This window comes from Ictalurus furcatus, chromosome 7 (assembly GCF_023375685.1).
Source record: "Ictalurus furcatus strain D&B chromosome 7, Billie_1.0, whole genome shotgun sequence".
NCBI classification, from domain to species: domain Eukaryota; kingdom Metazoa; phylum Chordata; class Actinopteri; order Siluriformes; family Ictaluridae; genus Ictalurus; species Ictalurus furcatus.
Window position 1 is genome coordinate 30,509,882 of NC_071261.1, and position 21,450 is coordinate 30,531,331.

Genomic DNA, 21,450 nt, shown 5'->3' on the forward strand with positions numbered 1-21,450 from the left:
CTCAGAATATGTATTGGTGTTAATGGAAACTCTAATGGACCCTGTGGGTCTCTACTGGTAATCCGTTGCCTTCGATTGGTGGTATGTTTAGTGGATACCATTAAGTACCAGTAATGGTTGTAATGGTTTGTAATGGTACGTGTAGTGGAAATCACTTCAGTTTCTGTGATGGTTTCTATTGTGTTTTTTTTTTTTGGGGGGGGGGGGGGGGGGTGTTCCAGCAGGGATATATACACGATTATTCTGTCTGTTTTAACATTTCAAGCTTTAAAATGATCGTATTCTACTGGCGGACAATGTGGTTCTTCGAAATTTCACAACTTCCAAAGCAAATTTTTGGGAAAAAAAAAAAAAAAAAAAGGATCCGCCAGAAAGAAGAGACCGGTTTCACACCTGAAACGCGTACAACGTCTAGAAACGGGGTTAATAATCATACATCTGGATTACTGTGATCGAATAGGAAGCACTTGATAAATATGACTATATTCAAGATAGTTTCACTTGCTAAGATGTTTTTTTGGCACTGTAGAACTTTTAAGCATTTCCCCTAAAGATGGACAAGTCGACGAACCCTTTAAGGCGCTAGAGAGAAGCTTTTCTCCTACACTTCTTAAAAAAATAAACAAGATGGTGGAGGAAGTAGTTCCCCAGAACGACTGCTGATAACCCAGTAGCTGTTTTCCACCACAGCGACCTTTCCACATGATTAAATCTCTTATTTTCCCCCCCCTTCCTTCTTCTTTTTGGTAAAAACGTTTAAAGATAAGTTAATAAGTCAAATGTTCTTTTGGGAAACCGAGAGGGTTCTTCATTCGGCATCAGTACAGATGCAGGGATTTCATTTTATTTGATCGATTGATTCATTTTAAGTTAGAACCAAAAGGATGTGGGAGTGCAAACTTTCGCACGCAGCTGTAAATGTTTGCTGCGTTTGACCTGCAGTGACCTTCCGTTACAGATCCACGTTCATACACGTGTGAAACGACACGTGCCGAACTTTCCGGTCTGTTTTTCAGTTTTATACAATTTTCATAGAAACGTTGGTAGAAAAATCATGAGCGCGGTCATTATTGTTTCCCGTGATAAAATCAGTGGTGACGAAGGTGGCCAGGTTAATCGCAATCCCTCAAAACAAAAACAAAAAAAGTCTCAGTAATTCATTACGTCGTGTCGGGTGATGCATGCTAATTATATGCTAATGAGACCGGGACATAATTCACGGCTTCCCCTTTGAAGAGTAAATCGGAGCGGTTGGAGACGAGTGACGAGGCGGCCGCGCGTCGCGTCGCGGCTACGCGGTTTACCAAACTCGCATCCGGGAAAAAGACGACAGTTTCGGAGTCTGAGAGAAGGATTATTCCTGACCTGACGGTGATGGAAATGTAGCATTCACGTCAGTGTTCATGCAGTTTATATGTATGACCGCGATTAACATCCTGGAAAAAAAATTAACAAAATAAAAAAAAATAATCAATCATGTACTATCATTCGAATTCCAGATAAAACGCTCCAAGTTATAGAAATGATTAAAAAATAAAAGTAACACATAGAATATTGGCCTTCAAAGAAGTGGTTTAGTCCATTCTACACGTTACAGCGATGGGTTGGGTTTTTTTTTGTCTTTTTTTTTAAACAAGATTACTGCAGATATCTAAAACAGGTGCATCATGACATTTCTCTACAGGCATTAAAAATATTGCTCAGTCTGATCAGCTTTAGAAATAAAAAGTAAAGTCAGGTTAAACGTGGGAGAATATTCTGCATCTGGCGCACGTACGCGACTCGACGATCCCGTAATCCTAGAAGCAGATGTGTGGTTCCATTGGCCAAAAAAAAAAAAGTAACATTAATAAATAATTTAATAAAAATCCCTGGGCTTCGAACTGAGATTTGGGTTGAGCTTTAAGAAGAAAAAATTTAAAAAAAAAAAAAAAAAAGGAAGAAAAAAAAATTAACGAAAAAAAAGGCAGCCTTATAATTAAATAAAAATATAATAAATAATGATTTAAAAAGAAACTGACGCACAAACAGCGAAAAAAAAAAAAAACAAATAAAAAAAACGGGACACTTTTCATATATAATCATATACATATCTGCATCCTCCAACCGCTCCCCAAGCAAGCCCTTCCTTATTTAAATAAAAAGTTTTCCATTCCTTATTTGTATAATAATGCATTTTACACGTTTAAAATATTCTACTCAATAATCCGGTATAAACATAATGTACACGTGGCGAGAGCACAAAGCGCCGTCCGAGCTCCGCCGCTCACAGTTTACTGCAGAGGTCCTTAGAGTCTGTACAGTGTGAGAGCGTGCGTGTGTGTGTAAGTGTATAATGATGCTGGCCAGCAGAGGGCGCCAGAGAAACGATGAGCAAAACACGTATTCACATATTGCACATGAAATCGTTCGGTCTGAGCCGGAGCAGGTCCGGCGCCACCTTCTGACCGTCCTGGAGAAGACATGAACAGTGAGTGGAGTGTGTGGATGGAAAAGAGAAAGAAAAAAAGGAAAAAAAGAAAAAAAGAAAAGTGAATCAAAAAGAAAGAAAGGAAAAATAAAAAATTTGACGCGTCAATGCATGAAAAGCCGTTTCCAGGGCTCTTCATGGCAAAAACACGCACGTTTTACCACCACGTGGACGTGTGTATATGTTTTTTTTTTTCCTTTTTCAGGCTGGTGAGGTTTAGGGCGACGTCCTGGGTTTTGTAAAAGGCATAAAATATTTGCCCCCTCCCTCTCAAGGACTTGGCTTTTAGTGTGATTTCGTGCACCATCGATCTGACCAGCACCTGTGGTCCGGTCCAGTCCGGTCCACGCTCGTCTACGGCCTGTGAAACCTGCAGATGAATAAATCAGACATGCGTAACGGGTAAATAATCACACTCGGATATCGAATACACTTCTCTACGAGTGCGCCGGCCCGTATTAGTCTGTTTGCCGAGTCTGAATCAAAGCAAAACGGATCGCTTCGGTTTCACAAACACACGGAATTAAACTAGGAAAAGGGGCGGAGCTTGTCGGATGGTAGGCGTTTTGGCAATTTGCATATTCATAAACGATCTGGATTTCTCGATGACGGTGGGCTCTTCTGTGTCTTTTACTGCCCTTTGATCATTTTCACCCTAAATGTTGTCACCAGATCAGATTTTGAATGCAATGTATTTAGGAACAAAAAAAAGAAAAAAAAAGAAGCAAACAACAAAAGAAAACAATATATAAATTAAATTTAAAGAGTAATGACACAATAAATAAAAGGCTAAACGTTGGTCCTCGTTACGGTCCGTTAAAACGGTGAAATAGTATCAAATCGAAATGATGTCCCTTTCTGAACGTGATCAGCGTTCCTTACTAATTTGTAGACCATCACTTGGTTTTAGACCCGCCTCTTTTTTTAGACTTTTTAAACTATTTCCTCCTGCGTCTGCGTACCTGGTTAAATGGCGACTGGATTCATGCACCTCCATCTCCGTGCTCTTGTAATCGTTGAGCTCCTTCCGTATGGCAGCCTGAAACGGACAAATAAACACACGGCCATCGGAGATGAGAAGAGGAGTCAAAACACTGCGCTTAACGCGAAGCCATGCAGCATTTATAGCCTGAGAAAAGATTTCAATAATGTACAGGAATTCATCTGTAATTAAAAAAAGAAAGACAAAAAAAAGTTTTTTATAAGAATATTTCGAAAGGATAAACACAGGTTTATTAATGAGTTATGAGATTGTTTTAGCTAAAAGAGATTAATGAGAAATTCATATCGGAATGGATATACCTTAGCCAGTTATCAAAAACAAACAACAAAACAAAACAAAAAAAAAAAACATGCAGGGATAGTAATGATATTTTGAACGTGACCACGATAAACGCACACACGCTGATTAGAGTCAGCAGGAGGTTTTTTTTTGTTTTTTTTTTTTTAGTTTTTTTTTTTAAACACTGCCTACTACAACGTGATCGCAAATTGATAAAATGCAATACAGGACATGCACAGAAAAAAAATAACCAACACTATTAAAAGGTGCAGTTTGTAATTTTATACACGCTTCCTGACAGAAAATATTCCAAACAAGCTGAATGAGTCGATGAGGATGTGGCGTGGATGAGGACGTGGACGAGGACGTGGTATGGATGAGGATGAGGACATGGACGTGGCGTGGATGAGGACGTGGACGAGGACAAGGCATGGATGAGGACGAGGCGTGGATGGGGACGTGGCGTGGATGGGGATGGGGACGTGGCATGGATGGGGATGGGGACGTGGCGTGGACGGGGATGGGGACGTGGCGTGGACAAGGCGTGGATGAGGACGTGGCGTGGATGAGGACGTGGACGAGGCGTGGATGAGGACGTGGCGTGGACGAGGCGTGGATGAGGCCGAGGATGTGGCGTGGACGAGGCATGGATGAGGACGAGGACGTGGCGTGGATGAGGATGAGGACGTGGATGGAGACGTGGCATGGATGAGGACATGGCGTGGACGAGGACGTGGCATGGATGAGGACGTGGCACGGACGAGGATGAGGCGTGGACGAGGACGTGGCACGGACGAGGATGAGGCGTGGACGAGGACGAGGCGTGGACGAGGATGAGGACGAGGCGTGGATGAGGACGAGGCGTGGATGAGGATGAGGACGTGGATGGGGATGGAGACGTGGCATGGATGAGGACGTGGCGTGGACGAGGACGATGCGTGGATGAGGACGAGGCGTGGACGAGGATGAGGCGTGGACGAGGACGAGGCGTGGACGAGGATGAGGACGAGGCGTGGATGAGGACGAGGCGTGGATGAGGATGAGGACGTGGATGGGGATGGAGACGTGGCATGGATGAGGACGTGGCGTGGACGAGGACGATGCGTGGATGAGGACGAGGCGTGGACGAGGACGAGGCGTGGATGGAGATGCTTCCACCCTCAACAAGGCTAGTCCTTGTTTTTCCTAAATTTGCGCAGCAGAAACACTGCTAAAATAGATTTCAGAGAGGAAGCTATTGTAGAAACACTATGACCTTGATCCTGCTTGGATCAAGCTGTTTGGATTAGCTCCGCCCCTAGTCGGAATAGTTGCTCAGTCACACCCCACCCCCTTTTCCTTAAACGGCAACACCCGAGGACTTGCTGGGAAGGCGGGTGAAGGGTTATTAATATGGGAAAGATTCTGCAAGGCGTACGTAAAAACTCTCGACCTCAACTGTAGGTATAAATAATTTTGGAGCTGAGGTTTATATAACCCTCGTCACACTGCAGCTTATCAGCACATCAAACCACTGACTAGACTGTAAGAATGTATGTTTTTTGCACCATTTCTTCAGTGCTTTCTCTGGGTCTCTTAAAAAAAAAAAAAAAAAAACTCTTCACCACAAACCAGCAGAGACAAAAAAAAAAAAAAAAAACCCGCTCAAAAGAATCCACACAATGAGCTCGGCGCACTGCGACGACTCCCTGTCATTTCTCATTGTGAGTAAAACAGCGGTCGGCTCCAGGTAACGTCACCGGCCGAGCGCGTCCTCCTGCGAAAACCTCACCGCTCCATTCACACATGCTGTGCGGCATTTTGTTCCCTCGCTGCAAAACTACTTCTACGCTGTCACAAAGCGAGCAGGAACCGTCACAAATGTCCCAAAACCCCTGTTCTGGTGGTACAAAAGGGACACGGAGTAAATCGCTCAGCGAAGCCATGCAACGAGCAGGTCTGAACGACTAACCCACTGTGAGAACGTCACGCAGAGGAGAACCGCTCCGAACCACGACGACGCGTGAGGAGGCGAGTTACAAACGTACCGCACTGATACAAAACCTTAAACAAAACCACTCGGAGAAAATTACCACACACACACACACACACACACACACACTCGAAATAACAATTTCCCAAACTCTTGATTAGCACTTACTCGGGTGTGCTAAAACACCCACCTCTAAACAGATATATATTACAGAACTGAAAGACTGGAGACTACTCACAGCACAGATCTGTCGAATTCTCCATTCTGATTGGTCGGAAAGTGTCGATTCATTTTGAACAACCTTCTAACGCGTTATCGTTTCTATAGTAACGACTAGACGCTCCATATCATCGCATTAGAAGACTATTGTTGATGATATTTTCTATGAGGAGACGTTTAACTTTTTATTTTTTTTAGAAGGAGTCTCCAGTGCCAGCGCTTTGTATACATATATATATATATATATACACATATATACATATTATATACACATATATACACATTATATACACATATATACATATTATATACACACATATACATATATATACATATTATATACACATATACATATTATATACACATATATATACACATATATACATATTATATACACACATATACACATATATACATATTATATACACACATATATATACATATTATATACACACATATACATATATATATATATATATATAAAAAAACAGCCGCTTTTACGAAAACGGGGAAAATGGTCAAGACGGAGAACTTGTACGCTCGGCCGTATCTCAGTAACACGACCGGCTGCATTTTTGTCTTATTAACTTTAAAAACTAGAGAGAGTGTGCTGAGGGAATGACAAGATCTATTATACAGGTGCGATAACATGATCGAAAACAGGAAAGGACCTCGTCTTGTGGCCGTTTCACAACGTTAAACGTAACTGTAAATGGATAAAAAGTATAACAGTGGAACTCTTTACAATGGTAAACTGGGGTGTTATAAGAGATATAAAACACTTCAGGACATCAGGTGAAGTAACTCATCTCACACAGGAGCTCCATCACACCACCCTGTCGGTGATGGTATTAGTCTGACAGCACAACACCGAGTGTTTTATTCCCTACGCATCATCCAATATGACCGTAGGGATTATGGAGCGTATTCTGGTATGAGAATCGGGTTCGACCCACCCGAGTGAATTCCTACGCACCTTGTCTGCCGCAGTGAGGCGTGTCCAGGGTTTATCAGCCCGCCGGTCGTAGTCCTGAGCGTCGGCGACCTCGACGTAATCGCTGAAGCGGATCAGGATCTTGGCTTGCCGCAGTTCCTCCACCGTTGGCCGTTGGCTGAGCTGCCAACATAAAGAGAGTAACGATCATTCCCCCTCCACCAAGACGCTGCTCTCTCATGCACGTGCACGAACCGGGAAACATGAACACACTGAATCACAAGGAGTCATGTACGCGCTTTCCCGAGCGTACCGCAAGTCCTTTCAGCGCTTTTACAACACTGACTCGCAGTTAGTGCAACAAACAAACAAACAAACAAACAAACCCCACCATAATATTTTGTTTCCAAACCAAACTATTACGATTCTTGATTCATGAATATTTTCACCCACGTCTAAACGAACACAAAATGAAGTAACCTGCGCGATATTCATGCTCTAGCCGAGGGGAGGCACAGCTAAGATATTACAGTATGGGTTTAGCTGCTACAGTGCCACGAAGAGTACATTATCTTTCCTTATGCTCTGCTCATATCATGTTCACGTAAACTGGAACTCGTATAGACATTTACATGCCTTGTTGTCCTGCTCGGCGTCAGAGGACGATTCTGTTCCAGTTTCAACACCTTTACTGGTTTAAAACAATAATAATAAATAATAAGCGTACATCCGTTTTCCCCTCACACTGACTGAGTTGGAGTTCGTTAGAATCGAGAGACCGTCAGCCAATAAGACGCGAGTGTTTCCATGTGTGTATTTTCCTGTAAACCCCGTCTGATCGGTCTCGCCTCCGTTCACCGAAGATATACGAGATTAAATTACAGGGGTCGTCTTCTACTGACGTTCAGTTACGTCGGGACGAACCGCTCCAAGTGGAGGATTATCCGCGGCTAAAGAAAAAAAAAATAAACCCTTTGAGACGAAAGGTGATTTATTTTAAAAACGCATGTTACTTAATATTGTTTTCTTAAGGATAAATCTGTAACGCAAGTAACATCATTTTATCGACATCAGCAACTAATCAAATTACATGCATTTAAAATGTGATGCGTTATGAGGGAAAAGTCGTTATGTTACAGTAAAACCCAACTCTGTTCGCCGTACGCATTTACACGCATTAGGAATTCACGTTATTCCTGAGGCGTGGTCATGCGCATGAGTGTGCGCGTGCGTTTCCATGTGGAGAGAAAACGTTTTCAAAAACGCTGCGTGTTTGGAAGGGAAGTTGCTTTTTTTTGAAAATGGGAGGGAAAAAAAAAAAAAAAAAAAAAAAAAAAAATTGTACAAACTTTCCAGAAACTAGCTTTTCAGAAAAGTCTGCAGATCCAGACAGAGCCTGAACGAAGCCAGACTAGACCAGACAAACGCATGAAGCGTTCACAAAGAACACACTTAGACCGTGTGTCCCTTTCAGGTAAAGAACAGAACATAATCATCTTCTGACTCGCTCCCAAAAAGCCTTTTGTAACAAGAAGCAGTAATTCCAGATGAATCATCTGACATCAATAGGTGCTGTATGAGAACCTGCGAGGTGGGAAACCGTTCAGAGCCGCCGCACTATTACCTGCCAAAAACCCAGATTAGACTTCAGTGTGTGTGTGTGTGTGTGTGGACGACAGTGTTACACTGTCTGATCGGTTAATGACCGACATTAGTAGTGCCGACTCAGCGTGGCTCAAGATCCCTTTCCAGAACCTTCACACTAACTGTTCCTCAGTGGTGGAATGAACTTCAACCTCAATCCGGACCACAGAATCTCTCACCATCTTCCAAAAACAGCTAAAGACCCAGCTCTTCCGTGAACACCTAACTAACCCCTAAAACACCAACGCCCACATTATCCTTAATATAAATAAATAAATAAATAAATAAATAAATAATCTAGTGCACGTCGCTTCTTCTGGAACTCAATTAAAAGATCTTGTACGGCAGCACTACTTGTATTGTATCGAGCGGAGAACATCACTTTGCTTCCATTTGCTCATTTGTAAGTCGCTTTGGATAAATGTGAATAACTGTGATAATGTGATAACGTGAATAAATGTAAAAGGAAATGTAAAAACGTGCGGTCTGAGGCTGACGGCAGGCGGTATCTGTCTCACCTTGCGCGTGAGTCTCCGTTTGATTTCCCTCTTCTCCTCCAGCTCCTCCTGTTCATTCCGTGCTGCGGGAAATGAAGGAAACAAACAAACAAACAAAACATGTAAGATTCATGTCACCTCGTATATATACGTGCACACACACACACACACACACACACACACACACACACAGGTTCATCTCTCAAAAGAAAAAGTGCTTGAGACTCCACTTTTAAAAGGAGAGAGAGAGAGAGAGAGAGAGAGAGAGAGAGAGAGAGAGAGAGACAACCACAAACCATTGCAAAATGATGAGAATGCCTTGAGAAAGTCGTTTCATCCCTGATCAACATTCTCCACTTGTGATGGTTATGATGCAGTCTGAACGCTAAGCTAGTGCACACACACACACACACACACTTTTGTCGTTAAGAGAATTTAAGACGGAACTAGGCTAGCGGAGGACGTTCAATTCAGCGAGGCTTAGGGGAGGAAAAAACAAAAAACCCAGCCGTTCCCCCGGGCTCTCGTCGCTGGACGATTTTCCAGCAGTGTTATCACAAGCAAAGGCTTGGGTTTAGCAAAAAAAAAAAAAAAAAATTGCTATAGGATGAAGAACTGTCTGGAACATTCTGCCTTTCGGCATCCAAAACACGCCCGGTATAAAGGGGAAAAAATAAAATTAAATAAATAAATACAACTCCATCGTCCCACTGGATTTTGTCTCGGTATAAAAGAGGAGGTTTTTTTTAAATTTATTATTAAATACACATTCTGAAGGGGGAATCTAGGTCACTCTGTACCGCACAACACCGAACCCGTCCTCCGCTTACAGAAACCAGACTGCACTAATCCCAGCGCAGGTATTACTGCAAAAACTTCAAGCTTCCTCGACAGGACTGTGAAACTTTCAGCTAAACCAGCAGATCCTAATCCAGCAAGCGGCCCACCGAGTTCCTGCGTCTAGAGAAGTCATGAACTGCTTCACACTGGCTCTCGCAATTCAGAAAGCTGCTAAATAAATAAATAAATAAATAAATAACCTTTTTTTTTGCACCATGTCAAGATTAATGCGCCAGTACTTCTGCAGTAGCCGTGCTACGCCGGTTCATGGACATTTACGTTTATGATGTCATTACATGGCTGACGTTTTTATCCAAAGCAACTTCAGATAAAACTGAGCAGTTGAGGCAGTGCTTGGATTTGAACCCTCAACCGTACGATTACCCACTGAATCACCTCTTCCCCATACAGCCCCAAAAGCCACCCCTCAGATGGAGAAACGCTCCGAGTGTTTATTAAACACAGGTGTTAAAATGCCAACGACTTTCAGTAGGGCCACAAGTTCCTCCAGGTAGAGCTGAAGAAAACTACCTACTCTGGAGCAGGAACTGGAACTACGGTCTAGGAACCAAAGTTGGCCCTGAAATGCTCCTACAGTTCCTGAGATCCTAAAAAAAAAAAGATTCTGCAGTGGGAACACTGGCGCTTTCTCATCTTTAGCTGCTGACGTACAGCAAAGAGTATTTTGCAGGCGCCGTATCGGCGTGGGTCATCTTCGCAGGCGCCGTATCGGCGTGGGTCATCTTCGCAGGCGCCGTATCGGCGTGGGTCATCTTCGCAGGCGCCGTATCGGCGTGGGTCATCTTCGCAGGCGCCGTATCGGCGTGGGTCATCTTCGCAGGCGCCGTATCGGCGTGGGTCATCTTCGCAGGCGCCGTATCGGCGTGGGTCATCTTCGCAGGCGCCGTATCGGCGTCGGTCATCTTCGCAGGCGCCGTATCGGCGTCGGTCATCTTCGCAGGCGCCGTATCGGCGTGGGTCATCTTCGCAGGCGCCGTATCGGTCATCTTCGCAGAAGGTATTTTGTTGATATTTTGTTATTTCGTCAGCAATCGACAGGATTTTGTCACAACGTTCTCCATTTGAGGGGGTTTCAGGAAGAAGATGTGTACAGATGTTTTACAGCTGGTGGGGGTTGCTTAATCACACTTACGAGAGTAAACAGACCAAATCCAGCATGAACACTCACGTTTCAGGATGTTTCGCTGCTCCAGCTCCTCTGCTGTGGGTCTTTGGCTCAGTCTCCTGTGTACACACACACACACACACACACACACACACACACACACACACACACAGTGTACACAGTCAGTACCTTACAGTGGACAGCTGATTACTGTTGCACTGGTGTGAAAATTCACACTTGCCTGAAAAGAAAAGCGAAGGGAAAGCAGGAGTGTTTGACTCCTTGATGAATCAACATCGGTTTAACAATCTTCCTCATTTAAAAACCAGAAAAAATCTTTACCAGATAATCACTGAAGCTTTGAACACAGTGTGTTAGAAAAGAAAAAGCAGGGCTGCTGTGGAGTCATGGCCTTCAGGTCCAGACTTTAACGCTACTAAACTAAAGGACAGCCAAAGGTAGGGAGGAATAGAGGGACAGCCAGCCAAAGGTAGGGACGGACGGAGAGATTAATAGATGGACGGAGAGATGGATGGCTGGGACAATCGAGGTAGGGGAGGTAGAAACAGATGAACGGACGGAGGTAGTGAGAGATGGATGGATGGATGGACAGGTAGTGAGAGATGGATGGATGGATGGACAGAGGTAGTGAGAGATGGATGGATGGATGGACAGGTAGTGAGAGATGGATGGATGGATGGACAGAGGTAGTGAGAGATGGATGGATGAACAAGTAGTGAGAGATGGATGGATGAACAGAGGTAGTGAGAGATGGATGGATGGACGGATAGAGGTAGTGAGAGATGGATGGATGGATGAACAGAAGTAGTGAGAGATGGATGGATGAACAAGTAGTGAGAGATGGATGGATGAACAGAAGTAGTGAGAGATGGATGGATGAACAGAGGTAGTGAGAGATGGATGGATGAACAGAGGTAGTGAGAGATGGATGGATGAACAGAAGTAGTGAGAGATGGATGGATGAACAGAGGTAGTGAGAGATGGATGGATGGATGAACAGAGGTAGTGAGAGATGGATGGATGGATGAACAGAGGTAGTGAGAGATGGATGGATGGATGAACAGAGGTAGTGAGAGATGGATGGATGGATGAACAGAGGTAGTGAGAGATGGATGGATGGATGAACAGAGGTAGTGAGAGATGGATGGATGGATGAACAGAGGTAGTGAGAGATGGATGGATGGATGAACAGAGGTAGTGAGAGATGGATGGATGGATGAACAGAGGTAGTGAGAGATGGATGGATGGATGAACAGAGGTAGTGAGAGATGGATGGATGGATGGATGAACAGAAGTAGTGAGAGATGGATGGATGGACGGACAGAGGTAGTGAGAGATGGATGGATGGATGGATGGATGAATTGTGAGGACCAAAAGGTATGAAGGGGTGAGAAATAGAGAGATGACCAGAGGTAGGGAAAGATGGCCAGATGGATAGATAGCCAGAGGGATGGAGTGATGGACAGAAGAACAGAGGAACTGTAGCACAGATAGATGAATGACCAGAGGTAGGGAAGGATATAACCGATGGACAGAAGTAGGAAGGGATAGATGAACGGGTAGACATACAGAGGTAGGGAGGGATGAATGTTAGATGCCAAGAGGTATGGATAGATGGATGGACTGAGGTAAAGAGAAATGAACGGATGGGTAGATACACATCCAGAGGTAAGGAAAGATGGGTGAACAGATGGACACACAAAAGTGGGGATGGATAAATCGATGTAAAGACAGACTGATGTATGGAGGGACGGATGGATAGACAGCCAGAGGTATGCAGGGATGAACGGATGAGTGGAACAACAGAGTTACACAAAAAAAAAAAAGCTGGACATTTGGGAACGGGAGACGCAGTGAACGTCAACTATTCTATCTGCTAACTGTCTGATGCCTGAGAAAGGTCATGTGACTTCCTGTGTGGAGATCCAGCCTTCAGCTCAACTCACCATCAACATCCCAGAGTCCTTAACGAAGCCCACGGAGTCACGCAAGCATTGGAGTGTGCTGATTCAGTACACGTCTTCTGCATTCAACCCAAACCTTTTAACAGCATGGTTCCGCCTGGAACGGCCATCGCTGCGGCTATATTATAGCCCTCCTCCTCCTCGCTCACTACATCACCCATTCACGGCAGGTCCTTCACTATCCTCAGAGTCGGGTGCAAAAGTTTGCACCCCCTCTGGACGAAACGAACGGCCGACGTAATTCATAGCAACCTTTAAAACATTTAGTGTGTTCAATAAAAAGACCTTCATTCGTTATCAAGTAGAAGTGAGTTCAAGTAGATCAAGTGTAGTTCAGTAGTTACCATGACGACAAACTTCTCTCTGCAATCGTAACGAGTGTAGAAATATCTGGGAGGGTTCGACAGGGTTTCTCTCGGTAAAATCTCACCATGTTTCTTTCTTTCTCCCCCCCCCACCTCCCCCCTAAAAAACGCACGCTCAGCCATCAGCGTTCTTCTCGGAGCCGGATTTCACGTCTGCGGTTGGCATTTTCCACCATTATCCGGCTGAGACACTGAGCGTTCAGTCCATTAGCATGTGCTAAATGATTTTAACATGTCTGGCCCTGATCTGGTTTATTCACCAGCAGCAGCAGCTTTCCTGCATCAGTCATCAGTGACTCCGGCGTCAGGAGCCGTTAAAGAGGAGAACATATTGTACAGCTTTAATCTCGTTTAGCTGGTAACAGTCAAGGACGCAGTGCAGCGGGGATGACTCAGAGAGAGAGAGAGAGAGAAAGAGAGAGAGAGAGAGAGAGCGCACAAAAGTGACAGACACAGACACAGGTGAGCCCGAGAGAGACAGAAAGATATACAGAGAGATGCAAGAGATAAACACAGAAAGACAGAGATAGACAGATAGAGCGAGATAAAGAGAGAGAGCGAGTGCGAGAGAGCACGAGAGAGAGAGAGAGAGAGAGGGAGAGAGAGAAGGAGGTTTGGATGAAATTAGGTCAGCTCTGCTGTAGTATAGTGAACAGGATGGAGCTGCACGAGAGCGCTGATGGCCTTCATCATTCACTGGGCCATTTGCCCACTGACTCACACAGACACACTCACACACACACACACACACTCTCTCTCTCTCTCTCACGCACACACCTACCGCTCTCCTCATACACACACACACACACACACACACACACACACACACACACACACTCACTCTCTCACACATGCGCGCATGCACACACCCCCCCTCTCACACACACACTCTCTCGCTCATACCCTCTCTCTCACTCACACATGAACATACTCTCTCTCTCTCTCTCTCACACACACACACACACACACACACACACACACACACACACACACACACACCCTTAGTGTATGTGTAGTCTAATGTTGCCTAATTTGTGTGGAAAACAGTTTGCAGCATCATCAGTTAAAACCAATCTGTGACTTTTTTTTTAATTTTTTTTTTTAAATTCAGCAGCGTGGTGTTGCTTAGCAACCGTATTTCACGTGCTGCTGAATGAGCGAGCTGCTTTATCGTATAACGGGAACATGGACGACTTTAAATCCGTCAGCGACTGGGCTGAGAGAAATCGTTCAGATCTCAGAAAGAAAAGAAAAAGAAAAAAAAAAACACAAAAGACCACACCATGTCCGAGTCCATGTTTACGGAGACTATGGGTGCGCGGGCAGAAGTGTGTGTATTCTGACCGTGTGAGTTTGGAACCGATCTGCTGTCTGGACTCCAGCCTCTCCTCGTCTGTCTGCATGGGCAGGATGTTCTTCTCCTCCAGCTCCCTCTTAGACGGCCTGTTACTCAGCTTTATAGCCAGCGAGTCTTTCCTCAGCACCTTCAGGGCTAAAGTATCTACACACACACACACACACACACACACCCACAGGTTAATTAGATTCAGAATATGACCCTGAGATGATTCAGAACACAGCATACCTGCTGGAGAACACTTCCTTCACTTCCAAAGCTGCTCTAACACAAGGAGACGGAGTGTGCGGAACATCCCGTCCCTAAACCGACCCGCTGCGTGAGACACACTTTCTTTCAATTCTAGCTGGGTGAGATTTCACGCATCGTTCACATGTACGAATCACACACAACGCATTATTAAACGAGTCACCGTCGCTATGGCGACGGCTCATACGCGGGGACCTGTGCGACGACTTGCGCGCTCCGTAATCTACCACGTGATGATATTAAACAAAGAAAAACATACAGGAACTGTTGACGAAGGTTTCTGTAAAGGAATCCGGGGGGGGGGGGGGGGGGGGGGGGGTTATGGAAGGAGTCTCCAGTGTCAGCGCTTTGTAAGAATCAGAGGTAAAGCTGTAACTTTAACGGTAAGTTTTCTGAAATCTTCAGGACCGAGCTCCGAGAGGGAACGAGTGGGAACTTGTCTCATGGACATTCCACATCGTTAACCGTAACTACAAATGGATAAAAACTAGGACATGTCGCAAACTGGTGTGGTGTTTTATTCCTTGCATGCGGAGATGATCCCTGCTGTACGTACAATAAATACGCGTTATGATAATAATAAAAAGCAACAAAAAAAAAAATCAGACTGACTTGTAAATAGCGAGTCGTCATCTTCTTCGTCGTCCTCCTCGTCCTCTTCCTCCAGGTCGTCCTTATACATGCTGGGCAAGTCCTCGTAATCCGACTCACTGGGCATGTTCTCTTTATCGTCCTCGCAGTCGATCACCACCGTGGGCACCGACCTGCTCTCTAAAAGACCACACTGCCCAGAATGCAATGCAGAACTGACAGAGGAAGGGGGGTGGGGGGGTGGGGTGGGGGGTGGGGGAGAGATTCATTATGGTAACAAACCATATGCTTGGTTATTGTGCTATGCTCATTGGCTGATCATTTCATTCAGTCATACGTAGCTGTACGATCACATACTTGAGTGCGAAAGTTTGCACCTCCCTTGGTTTTCAGTTGGGGGGAAAAAAGTCAAACATGCCTATAATAATATAATGGGTTTAAGTTTATCTACACTAAACTGCTGGCTTATTAAATCCTACGCCAGAAGAAAGAAGAAGAAGAAAAAAATGACAGGGGAGCTCTAAGCGAACATAAATAGGAGAAATAGTTCATTGCAATATAAATTCCATTCATTAGAACTAAAATTACACACAAGCCCTGAAACAAATCTGTGAGAAACTCGTATGCATCGTACCAGGAAAAAAAAAAAACAAAACTATTCTAGACAAGCTCTAAATGAAGCATTTATGAGAAATACTGCACTGCAGAATTCATTTCTGGGTCGAAGAAGAAGTAGTAGAAGAACAAGAAGAGGAAGAGGAACAAGAAGAGGAGGAAGAAGGAGAAGGAGAACAAGAAAGAGAAGAAGAGGAAGAAAAAGAACAACAAGGAGAAGAAGAACAAGAAGAGGAAGAGAAGAAGAGGAAGAGGAAGAAGGAGAAGAACAAGAAGGAGAAAAAGAAGAAGAGGAAGAGGAAGAAGAAGAGGAAGCAGAACAAGAAGTGGAAGAAGAAGAAGAAGAAGAAGAAGAAGAGGAAGAAGAAGGAGAAGAGGAAGAAGAGGAAGAAGAACAAGAAGGAGAAGATGAAGGAGAAGATGAAGGAGAAGAAGAACAAGAAGGAGAAGAGGAACAAGAAGAGGAGGAAGAAGGAGAAGAAGAACAAGAAGGAGAAAAAGAAGAAGAGGAAGAGGAAGAAGAAGAGGAAGCAGAACAAGAAGTGGAAGAAGAGGAAGAAGAAGAAGAAGAGGAAGAAGAAGGAGAAGAGGAAGAAGAGGAAGAAGAACAAGAAGGAGAAGATGAAGGAGAAGAAGAACAAGAAGGAGAAGAGGAACAAGAAGAGGAGGAAGAAGGAGAAGAAGAACAAGAAGAGGAAGAGAAGAAGAGGAAGAAGAGGAAGAAGAACAAGAAGGAGAAGAAGAAGAGGAAGAAGAACAAGAAGGAGAAGAAAAAGAAGGAGAAGAAGAAGAGGAAGAAGAACAAGAAGGAGAAGAAGAGAAAGAAGAACAAGAAGGAGAAGAAGAAGGAGAAGGAGAAGAGGAAGAAGAGGAAGAAGAACAAGAAGGAGAAGATGAAGGAGAAGAAGAACAAGAAGGAGAAGAGGAACAAGAAGAGGAGGAAGAAGGAGAAGAAGAACAAGAAGAGGAGGAAGAAGGAGAAGAACAAGAAGAGGAAGAGAAGAAGAGGAAGAGGAAGAAGAACAAGAAGGAGAAGAAGAGGAAGAAGAACAAGAAGGAGAAGAAAAAGAAGGAGAAGAAGAGGAAGAAGAACAAGAAGGAGAAGAAGAAGGAGAAGAGGAAGAGGAAGAAGAGGAAGAACAACAAGAAGAAGAAGAAGAGAAAGAAGAACAAGAAGGAGAAGAAGAAGAAGAGGAAGAGGAAGAAGAGGAAGAAGAACAAGAAGGAGAAGAAAAAGAAGAGGAAGAGGAAGAAGAGGAAGAAGAACAAGAAGGAGAAGAAAAAGAAGAGGAAGAGGAAGAAGAGGAAGAAGAACAAGAAGGAGAAGAAAAAGAAGGAGAAGAAGAAGAGGAAGAAGAACAAGAAGGAGAAGAAGAAGAGAAAGAAGAAGAAGAGGAAGAAGAAGAAGAAGAAGAAGAAGAATTATTACTTGGAAAGAAAACATTTTTAAAAAAAATGAAAGAAAAAATTAGAAGGAAAAAGGAAATGGGAGAAATATTTAATGAGTCCTAGTAATGAACTTCTGGGCCAGCAAGCAGAAAGACTGCATTTCAGCATTTACAAGGCCTCTTATTAGAAGTTATTAGAGGTTCAGAGACGCTTTTAAAGGATACACACTGCTCCTTTAAAGCGGACGGCTTTATTTCAGTTCATCCTGAATAAGTAATGTGAGGAAAAAAAAAAAAAAAAAAAAAAAAACGATCCCAAAACGATTTAAAATTCAAAATAAAATAATAATCCGGACACCAGCTCCAGCGAAAGAGTCGAGTTCAGCGAGATTCATGTCCAAGCTGAAGATTCTTTGAGGAACGAGGAATGCTGTTTAGCCAAATCGGATCTCTGATCCGTTACGCAACGGACACAAGCTGTGGCTGGCTTGGCATCGGGAAGAGACTGGCAGCGTTCGAATTCTGTCCCGATGCCAAGCGGTGCGCAGGAAGGCCAGAGAAAGAGCCACGGTGAGCCTATGCTCCGTCTCTCGGCTGGGGAAAGTGGGCCGCGGAGTCGGTGCGGGAAGGGGGGGGGGGTGTGCGCTAGCCTAGCTGGGTCACAGTTCACAAACGGCACATCCGCGATACGAGCTACGCCGCAGCTGCGACCTGCTCTATATTCTAAAAAAAGAACAAAACTGGCCTTTCACATGCTCTCATCCTAATAAACCTTGCATTTCGGCTTCAGTGCAGCTCCAAGTCTAACGGAGATACAGGCTGGGCCTGCGTCTAGATCCCTCCAGATTTGAGGCGGTATGCGTCTGTAGAAGTGTTACGGTTTAAGATTTCCATGCTGTGATAACCAAAGTTTAAATAAATATCATGCTTTCAAATCAACCATATAAACATACACACACAGAAAAATTGTTTTCCCAAAAGACTGTTATGTTTACGTACAGTACCTCGAGTACTGTCGTAGTAAGACCTCAAACACCGTGAACGTTATGGCTAAACTGACCGCGCTGGCGAATTTCTGTACGGCTATCGTACTGCTTAGAAGTAGCTAGCTAGCTATTATTCCATAGTCCAGTCGTGTTCAGAAGCAGACAAAAAGCTGATGCTGGACTGAAATTTATCCTCAGCTATTAAGAAATTGACATGGTGGGGCGGTTTATTTTCCATTTTTTTATTTTTTATTTCATGTAGCTAATCTGTAATAGTGCTGTTATTGTGCTAGCTAGGAGTAGCTGACTAGCCATTATTCCATGAGCAGCAGTATAGCCGTCTTCAGAAGCAGACAAAACGCTGATGCTAGTTTGAAATTCCTCTTCAGACAATGTACGTATTTATTTTTTTAATAAAAAAAAAAAAATTAAGAATCTTGTAGCATATACAAGTGCTGCAATACAAGTACATTTTCACTGACGGTATTTTTTGTGGGTGTCTACAGTATATAGCAGAACGTCAAAGCATTTCAGAGCTTTTTAAAAACCATGTGAAAAATATGCTAATAAATCCGAGTGCGACAAAGTGCAAAGCGTCAAAAATCCCTCCAAAAAAAAAAAAAAAAAAAAAAATCTCAACATTTCATTTCTGGGTTGCCAGGGTTTCACAGTTTTCACACCATATCAGTCTGGTTTTGGGGAAAAAAAAAGAAAAAAAAAAAAAAGGGTTACAGATGTTGACTGGTCATGTGCTTTGGGTTAGTTTTAAAATGTATTAATCGGAATAAAACCTAGCGATTATTGCGCATTCTAGGCTGTGGCATCGCGCAGACGGTGCATCGGTGATTGAGTGAAGCGTTTCTATTGTGACTGGAAGTCTGCAGATATCGTAGTGATTCAGGTCAGAGTGTTTTAGTGTAAACAGGACAGTGACGATCACGTTGTGAAAGCATGTTCGAGTGGCGCCAGACGGCTAGACGGATGGCAAGAAAATGGTGCAAATATAGAAGAAAATATTGTAACGGATATACCGGAGAGGGAAATATGGCTTGGATAATGGCTGTACCGGGAGATGATTAGGAGAAATGCGAACGCACCACGGTGACATTATTTCCTCACACAGAGGATGGGAAAAGGAAGAAAACTGCAGCTATCTTTTCTAATTCCTGAGCATTTTTGGATAGTTTCAGGTCTTGTTATGTTTTGCCGATATCTGGCAACCCTGACTCTAGACCGCTGAAATATGATTCTTTTATAAAAAAAAATTATAATAAAGTGATTTTTTTTTTACCCCTCCACAAGCCCCAGACTGACCTCTCGAGCCTCTGCATGGACAGCGCCAGCGTCTTGTTGAGCTCCTCGATGATGCGGCTGGGCACGCTGCCGTACTGCAGCTGGTGCGGGTGTCCGTGATGCCCCCCCAGGCTGCCGTGGTACATCATGGGAGTGCATTTCCCGGGGTAGGTGGCGAGAGGGCTCGGGGAAGAGACGGGCAGCTCCAGGCCTCCGGACGGCACGCAGATCATCACTTTCTTAGGAGGAAGTGGAGGAGAGTGTTTCCCCTGAACGCAGGGCAGCTTCAGGGTCTGACATGGCTCTGATGGAGGAAGATGAATAGGACATCGTTTGAAAACATCTCAATGAACATGTGAACGGTTACTGTGACAAAGCTCTGGAGAAGAAGACAGGCCTGGTTCCGACCACATGCCACACATGCACCCTTTCCCATCTCGGACTTTAACGAAACCCTAAAGAGTTGTGGTCATGTGACCCAGCGCTCTTCCTCACCCATGTTGTGGTTCAGCTGCCGGGTAAAAGGCTTCGGCGGCAGAGCGGGAGGCTGCTTGTGGAAGAGCGCGGCTTTCGGAGGGTTCTCCTGAACCTCATTTTGAAAATTTACCGTTTTCTTAGCAGGCAGAACCAGGGACGACTTCAGGGGGGGGTCCTGAGGACAAACACTGCCTTCCATGGAGGCCCGGAATTCAATAGGAGCTGGAGAAAATACACAAAAATAAAATGGCGTGTTAATAAAAGACTGGGAATGTTGGAGGCTACATAGCTGCGTTGATTTTATAAATTTGGGACAATTTATTGAGATTATATATATATATATATATAATCAGATGTACGTTTCAAACATTCGAACGTTGTCTTTAAACATTGTTTACACACACAAAAAAAATAGAAACCCTCATAGAATTTCTAATGGTTATAATAGGAATTGTGTATTGGTTTTAATGGAAGCTGTAATGGTCCCTGTTGGTCTCTGCTGGCAATTATTTATTGCCTTCCATTGGTGGCGTGTTATGTCTAGTGGATTCCATTAAGGACCAATAATGCTAATGGTTTTAATGGTTAACTGATTGATTAGAACGGTATTTGTAGTGGAAACCATTAAAATTTCTGTGATGGCTTCTATTGTTGTTTTCAGCAGGGACATCAGGGTGTTTTGCTTTTTGTTTTGTTTTTCCAGACCAGACAGAACGAATGAAATACTAAAAATATACACATCTATGAGAGTCTACGGAAGCTCGTCTGCTTGTTGATGAGCTGCTACAGAAGCAACAATGGGTCGTGTTTAACACAAAAGCCGCCTCACTTGGAGCGAGCGCTAGTTCTTGGCGAGGGATCAAACTCGTGAAGTATACAAAACGGAAAAGGAAAAGCACTAAACCTACAGGAGGACATAAATAAATAAATAAATAAATAAAAACCACTTGATCATCAAGTTTTGTTTAAAACAAACAAAAAAAAAAAACCCCACTAGCACGACTGCCTCGTTAAGCTGCACCGGGTTTCATACGTTTGATCGTTTTCGCACAGCGTCGTTATCTTGATGAGCTGGAGAGCCGATCGCGACCCGGCAGAAGACGGAGCTGCCCCCGACACGAGCGCTTCAGATTCCTGATTGAAATCCACGCTGCGTAATT

The 21,450-nt window shown here is 44.0% G+C and overlaps 1 protein-coding gene across 2 annotated transcripts in view; it reads right to left on the reverse strand.

The window, feature by feature from the left end:
* Window positions 1–226: 226 nt before the first annotated feature.
* The window catches only part of LOC128610429 (phosphatase and actin regulator 1-like), a 44,099-nt gene continuing 22,875 nt past the window's right edge, over window positions 227–21,450 (reverse strand). The window contains exons 3-11 of one of the 2 annotated variants that reach the window (XM_053629743.1): window positions 20,309–20,512; window positions 19,835–20,117; window positions 15,553–15,746; window positions 14,679–14,835; window positions 11,048–11,103; window positions 9,040–9,101; window positions 6,920–7,060; window positions 3,433–3,509; window positions 227–2,840 (exon numbers count right to left, since the gene is read on the reverse strand). In XM_053629743.1, the coding sequence (XP_053485718.1) occupies window positions 2,825–2,840; window positions 3,433–3,509; window positions 6,920–7,060; window positions 9,040–9,101; window positions 11,048–11,103; window positions 14,679–14,835; window positions 15,553–15,746; window positions 19,835–20,117; window positions 20,309–20,512 (1,190 nt within the window). In that variant the 3' untranslated portion in view covers window positions 227–2,824. Of the gene's footprint in view, window positions 3,510–6,919; window positions 7,061–9,039; window positions 9,102–11,047; window positions 11,104–14,678; window positions 14,836–15,552; window positions 15,747–19,834; window positions 20,118–20,308; window positions 20,513–21,450 lie in introns of both variants that reach the window. The other variant, XM_053629742.1, reaches the window with a different exon arrangement.